The sequence below is a fragment of the Mauremys mutica genome, chromosome 13 (genome assembly GCF_020497125.1).
Source record: "Mauremys mutica isolate MM-2020 ecotype Southern chromosome 13, ASM2049712v1, whole genome shotgun sequence".
Lineage (NCBI taxonomy): Eukaryota > Metazoa > Chordata > Testudines > Geoemydidae > Mauremys > Mauremys mutica.
The window spans coordinates 8,213,021-8,220,065 of NC_059084.1; the positions used below are offsets into that span (position 1 = coordinate 8,213,021).

The 7,045-nt window shown below is 48.9% G+C and overlaps 1 protein-coding gene across 1 annotated transcript; it reads left to right on the forward strand.

The window, feature by feature from the left end:
• The first annotated feature begins 1,672 nt into the window (after positions 1-1,672).
• On the forward strand, positions 1,673-6,819 carry HRH3 (histamine receptor H3). The gene is made up of 3 exons (XM_044986413.1): positions 1,673-1,919; positions 4,433-4,599; positions 5,923-6,819. Exons 1-3 carry the CDS (start codon positions 1,673-1,675, stop codon positions 6,817-6,819), a joined length of 1,311 nt encoding a protein of 436 aa, XP_044842348.1.
• The last annotated feature ends 226 nt before the right edge of the window (positions 6,820-7,045 follow it).

The window sequence follows — 7,045 nt, forward strand, 5'->3', positions numbered from 1 at the left end:
AATTTTTCTAGAGAATAAGCGTTTGTCCAGGGCCCTCAGCCAATCATTTCCTGCCTCTGCTGCAGCATATTAGTTGCCTCTCTGGCTGGCATCCTCTCCCCCAGAGGTGGCTGCATTTTAGTGGGCCCAATCCAATTCCCCACTGAAGTAAATGTCAATGGAAAGACTCCTAATGGGAACTGGATCAGGTCCTCTGCAAATAGGTTTTACTGTACTTGGTGATTCTTGTACGATGAAGATACCATATAGTAGACACTAGCAGAGTAAAGATTATTCTTATTATGAAGTGAAAAGTGTAACCTGGAGGAATGATGAAGCATTAAGCTTGTATTTTTCTAATGAAAACTAACCTTCTAAGAATGTTCCAAACTTGTTTTTAGTAAGATTGAGAATAGCCAGCAACAGAGCATCCAGTATCACAGGAATCTCACATGTCTTTCTCTCCTGCTGTGTGGGTAGTGCTTTAGTGCCCAATTCTACTAATTCCAGAGGAGTTACTCCTAATTTACACCTATAAGAGAAGAATCAGGATGGGTGGTTCTCATTGACACTACATGTCATTGTGGCCAAGAGCATGGTGGGATTCAAAACGACATGGGATCTTTCTGTGGCTATTGTGGACATCCACATTCGATTGGATTAAAACATTGGAAGGGTTATAAACTCTTCTGCTTCGGGGCATTAGCGAGCCACTAACTGAGAGGGGCAAGTTATTCCATAATTGTCCAGCCTTCTTGAACCTTCCTTTGAAACAGCTGATAGCCACTGTCAGAAAAAGGATACTGTACTGGAGGGACCATAGGTCTGATCTGGTACAGCAATTCCTATGCATATTGTATACAGAGGATCCCATTAAGGACCTGGGGTTTACTACACCCTGGCAGGTACCTGTCTCCTACTGTTTGCTGGATTCCCCATATTTACAGTGTGGGATCCTGTGGATCCCGCCGCAACTTCACCCCCGGTGAGTGGGAAGGGTCAGGTGGGATGTCCAGTGTCACTGATCCTCCAAATTCTTAGTGAATTATTTCTAAGCCTGGATCTGTTCCTTCCTCATGACAATGGGGCCAGTTGTCTCCTCCGCGCACAGAAGCCAAGCTCCCCCCGTTGTCTCCTGGCGGGGAGCGCTCAGGGCCAGGGACACGGAGTGGGAAAGGGGGGAAACCCAGCTGGCCGGAGAGGCTGAACCCTCCAGCCAATGACCGCGCGGCCTCCCGCTGGCTCCTGGGCTCTGCAGAAGCAGCGGAGCGTTTACACTGGGAGCCGCGCGTGGCTAACCCAGAGTGGCGGCGGTGCGATTCCTGCCTCCCGCCGCCCGGTCCTCCAAGCACACCGCGCTTCGGGACCCGGCAGCCCGCGGGGGCGCACGGGTTTAGGCTGGTCACCGCACCACGAAGCCACTCCGGCGCGGAGAGAGACCGGGGGTGAGCCCCCTTCGCTCCTTCCCCGCCCCTGCCCGCGGAGCGCGGCGGGCAGAAGCGCTTTGGTTCCTTCTGGCTGGTGCCTCTCAGGGGCTCCGGAGACAGCGGGGACCGAGGCAGCCGCTGGGGCCGCGCGTGTGTGACTCTGCCCAAGAATCGGGCCCCGCTGGCAAGCTGGCTCAGCCCCCGCTGCCGCCGGCATGGTGCGGCGCGGCGCTGCCGCCTGAGTGGCGGAGCGGCGCGGTGCTGAAATGGACAGCAGCCTGCAGGACTGGCCCCTCAACGCCTCGGCGGCCGGAGGCACCGGAGCCGGGGGCCAGCTGCTGGGCAGGTTCGGGGCCACGTGGACCGTCTCGCTGGCCGTGCTCATGGCTCTGCTGATCGTGGCCACCGTGGCCGGGAACGCGCTGGTCCTGCTGGCTTTCGTGGTGGACTCCAGCCTGCGGACCCAGAACAATTACTTCCTCCTCAACCTGGCCATCTCCGATTTCCTAGTAGGTAAAGTACCACGTCGGTTTCACTTTTCCCACCCCGCTTGGGGCTCCCGGGGCCAGCAGACCCGGGAACAGCAAGTCGGACACAGCTGTCCCCGCCGGGCTGAAAGTTGTGGGTGTTTTAAAGGTAGCGGTAAAGATCCCAGTGGCTGGGCTTTATTTTAGGGGCTGCGTTATCCGCCACTCCAGGGAGAAATAGGGGACTCGCTCAAGCCATTTCCCTGTGGCTCAGGTAAAAATGGTCTTCCAGGCAAGCTTTGCAAATGTGTGAGCGCCTGCTGTTCCCTTGCAAAGGGTTGTCACCCACAGCTAACCGGCTTCAAACAGCAGAACAAATGTCACTGTAATAACGTGGGCAATATACAACATGGGTTTTCCCCCTTTCTAAGTACTGGACTTCAACTGGAAATTATCTATCACCGCAGCTTCTTTCCACCACGTACTCTGGATACGGCTGCGCACCCCGCTAGCTAAGCAGACACCTTTGACACGGCACACGCACTTCCCTCTGCAGCCTATTCTGGAAAGAAGATGCCGTTTGAAGTCCAGTTATTTACACGTTTGGTGATGCCCAGTTAACATGGCAACACTGATCTGAGGCCGGCCACAAGGGCCTGCTATTCGGTGAGACGCGCATTGTTAAAAGAAAAACCAGAGCCCAAGGAGGAGATTTGGTCTGTTAGTTACGTCCGTGGGGGTGGACAGTAAAATGAGCACTACAGGAACTGAGCACTTTTTTTGGGGTCTTGCAAGGGGTTATTTAGTGGTGATGCATGTGCAGTGGGAGTAACCGCGCAGACTTGTAGCTAGCCAGATGTTTGGAGAGCAAGTTGCATGCCTCACTAAAGGAGAAGGGCGCACCGGCCCATTTCTCTTGCTAAGTCAGAGAGCCCGGCTTTGTGAAGCTGAAAGCAAAGGGCTGAGTTCAGATGGGCTCTGAATGCAGCCTTGACCGATCCCCCGAGCCAAAGATTAGTAGCTGCGACAAGCATCTTCGTGGAAGGGGGATTAAGCAGGAGGAACGCTGTGGATTTCTTTATTGATGTTTAGCTCCGAATGGATAATGGTCCCAACTTCCCAGAAGGATTATAGGCCATCAAACTGGTGAGAGATTGCTTTAGCTTCTAGACACAGCCAGCCAGCCAGCCACCACCCTTCAGACTTACACTTCAGAGACACAAAAACAGTTTTTTTCTGTCATAGTCACACTGATAGGCAAGGACATTATTAATGTATCATATGCAAAAATAGGAAGCCAGAGTTACTGAACTGTACTTCTATGTGGTTCAGAACGTTAGACAAATTAGGTAGTGCCTCTGAACATCCCCTGGTTTAGAGCTAAGCTGCAAAGCCCAGAAAAACCTTGATTCAGTCTTTCCCTGCTGCTTTGATACACAGATGAATCAGAGAAGTATAGGACTGGAAGGGACCTCAAGAAGTCATCTAGTCCAGTCCCCTGTACTCAAGGCAGGACGAAGTATTATCTAGACCGAGTTCAGTGATTGTTTTCAACATCGATTTGTATTTTGACAGAACTATCATGCCCTCACTTCTGGCATGTTGCTGGAGAATTTGGGCAAAATCATTGCAGGGTTTGGAGCTGTTAACTGTGATAAGGCAGTAAGTTGAGATTCAGCTTTCCCTGTGTGCCAGTTGCAGGGAGAGGGTACTCATCTTCCCCTCCCCTTCATTAAGGGAGCAGAGAAAACAGCAGCTCAGGTTGCAACCTGAGTACCTAGTTCTGCAAACGCACATGCACTGGAGTCAACTAGCCACGCACGAAAATTCACCTGTGTCAGCTTTTGTAGGATCAGGCCTTCAGATGAGAGCACTGTTGAGCCCCTCCGAAAGAACTGACCTGGGTCCTCCAGCAAAGAGAAGCTCAGGTCAAAATACAAGCCAAGGAAGCTTTGATTTTTAAAGGAAGATCTGGGAGTCTCTCCTTATGCATCGCCATGAGGCAGTAACGGGTAAAAGAAAACAAATTACCTTTCTTTACAGCTTTCCTTTAAAACTCAGATTTCAAGCTTTTCCTGAGGCATTTGGGCACCCAACTCCCATTAATTTTCATAGGAGTCATGCAGCGAAAGCCCAGATCCTCAAAGGTATTTAGGTGCCTATCTCCCACTGAAATCAGTGGGAGCTAGGCACCAATGTCTTTGAGAATCTAGGCCCCAAATCCCTTAGGCCTCTTTGAAAATCACAGCCGAGATGTTCATGGGCCAGAATTCTCACCTAGTGGGCTCCTTTCTATCTTTCCAGCCTATGCTGCTGCTGCTGTGTCACAAGATTAGCTTTTGAAGAGACTCTCACTGGGAAATCACTAACTGTGACCCAACCAACACCAGCCACAAGCTGGCCATACACAACATGGCCATCCAAGGCCACTGAGCAGACTTGCAAATGACATCACATACACCAACAGTTATTCTCAGCATTCATTTGAGTGAGTTACTTTTTTCAAGCACCTGCGCATGGTGCAGAAGCCCTTTCAAATATAAACACTTCTCATTGCAGGTGCCTTTTGCATTCCCTTGTATGTGCCCTATGTGCTGACAGGAAGATGGGCCTTTGGGAAAAGCTTCTGCAAGCTCTGGCTGGTAATTGATTATCTGCTCTGCACCTCTTCAGTCTTCAACATTGTACTGATTAGCTATGACAGATTCCTCTCTGTGACAAGAGCGGTAAGTACTGACATGTCAGAGATGAGAAAAGCCTTCCCCCTCACTTTATTGTCTAGCATCATCTGTGCTAAATAAAAGCTGTTTGATTCCTTGGGAAATTATGAATCTTTTAGTCTGGTGATGGGAAAGAAAAATTCCTGGGAAACATACAGTTCACTTGCAAACCTTGTTTAAAAAACCACACACCTGAAGTCAATCAAATCCTTTGAGGTTCAGAACCCATGAAGCAGATTGTCCCTCAAACGCCAGTCAATCCAAGTGGGGTAAACAGTTTATTACCAACTTGCAATGGTTATTTCCAGATTAAACAAACTGACTTCAGTGGGAGTTACAGTCAGTCTCACTCAGGAACTGGCTCACAGGTTGCAGTGGAATCTTGCAAGGTGCCAAGTGTCCTAGATGCACAATTAGTACAATGGGAATTGAGGGTGCTCAGCACCTTTACAGGAGGTGAACAGCAACTCACAGGCTAGAAGGATTCCAAGTACAGTACAAAGCGACAGAGTCCTGTGGCACCTTATAGATTAACAGATGTATTGGAGCATGAGGTTTCGTGGGTGAATACCCACTTCCTCAGATGCATTTGACGAAGTGGGTACTCACCGACGAAAGCTCATGCTCCAATACATCTGTTAGTCTATAAGGAGCCACAGGACTCTGTCGCTTTTTACATATCTAGACTAACATGGCTACTCCTCTGATACTTGACAAGTACAGTACAAAATATCTACAGAGGGGCCCAATGCATAAAGTTCAGCAATCCGGGGCCAAATTGCAACAAAGCTCACATTTGTTGGACACAGGAGTTTGGCGTGGGCCCCTCTAACAATTTCAAAGTGCATTCAGGGAGACCATAGGCATGTGGCTGGGGCAGCGGACTAGACATTGAGGTTCCCTGGATTCTGTTCCCCGCTCTACCACTGACTCAGGGTGCGGTCTTGGACAAATAATCTCTATCTGCCTCATTTTACCCATCTATGAAATGGGGTTAGAAAGCAGATATCAAATTTGGGCTGAGATATGTATCAAGAATGATCCATTGACATAAAAGGTGAATATCTCTTTGAAATGTACTGACTCAGTTCAGGACTGTTCTAAGCCAATCATGAGCCAAGTATGATTTGGAGTTAAAGGACCAGGTCCTAGCTTTTCTCTGTGGGAGTGTGATTTATCTAGTGATTGGGTCTGCTGTCTCCAGCACATGGATTTGTTACACTGCAGAGATATTGTATAGCAACTTTGCCAGAAATTTTACAGTTTGTAAAACAGTCTAAGCCAGTTAATGAATTTGGTCATATCTAAGAAAAGATTTTTCCCCTCCAGGTCACATACCGAGCTCAGCAAGGTAATACCAAGCAAGCAGTGCTGAAGATGGTAATGGTGTGGGTCTTAGCTTTCCTGCTCTACGGACCTGCAATTATCAGCTGGGAATACGTAACAGGCCAGAGCATCATACCTGATGGGGAATGCTATGCTGAATTTTTTTACAACTGGTATTTTCTCATGACGGCCTCCACACTAGAGTTTTTCACCCCCTTCATCAGTGTATTGTTTTTCAACTTAAGCATTTACCTGAACATTCAGAAACGCACCAAAATCCGCCTAGATATCTTCCACGAAGTACAGAGCCAGTCGTTCATGGAGGAGATGGAAATGAGCCAGGAAGGAAAGCTTTCCCTGAAATGCTGTAAGTGGGACCAGAAAGAGGCAGCTGAAACCCTAGACCTTCCCAAATGTGAAACACAACAAGCAGCTGCCAACGCCAGTCAGAGTGTGAAAGACTCACAGACATCAGACTCAAAGAGCTCTGGGCCCTATAGTGGGAAATCAAAGTCTTTCAACAAGAGGAGCTATAAACACTCAGCGTCTACAATGTCTTTAGAGAAACGGATGAAGATGGTCTCCCAAAGCATCACACAGCGTTTCAGGCTCTCCAGAGACAAGAAGGTGGCAAAATCACTGGCAGTTATAGTGAGCATTTTTGGGCTTTGCTGGGCACCATACACTCTCCTCATGATCATCCGAGCTGCTTGCCATGGCCACTGCATCCCTGATTACTGGTATGAGACTTCCTTCTGGCTCCTGTGGATCAACTCTGCTGTTAACCCTGTCCTGTATCCCCTCTGCCACTACAGTTTTAGAAGAGCTTTCATTAAACTCCTGTGCCCCAAGAAGCTAAAGATCCAACCTCACAATTCCCTCCAACACTGCTGGAAGTGAGTCAATCCATCCATGTATTTGAGGAGCTGTCTTATCGCTTTGTCATATTTTGCAAAACCACAGTAGTTCATTTCCCTTGAAGAATGTGATGATAGCACTTTCGGGGGGTAAGGGTGCTCAGTATTAACTTCTCATGCTCTCTCTGCAGGGACAAAAATGGGCTGAATGGACAGATGTGCGTTAATCCCATGGCACTTATGTCTGTGTTCACTCCCCTACACATGCA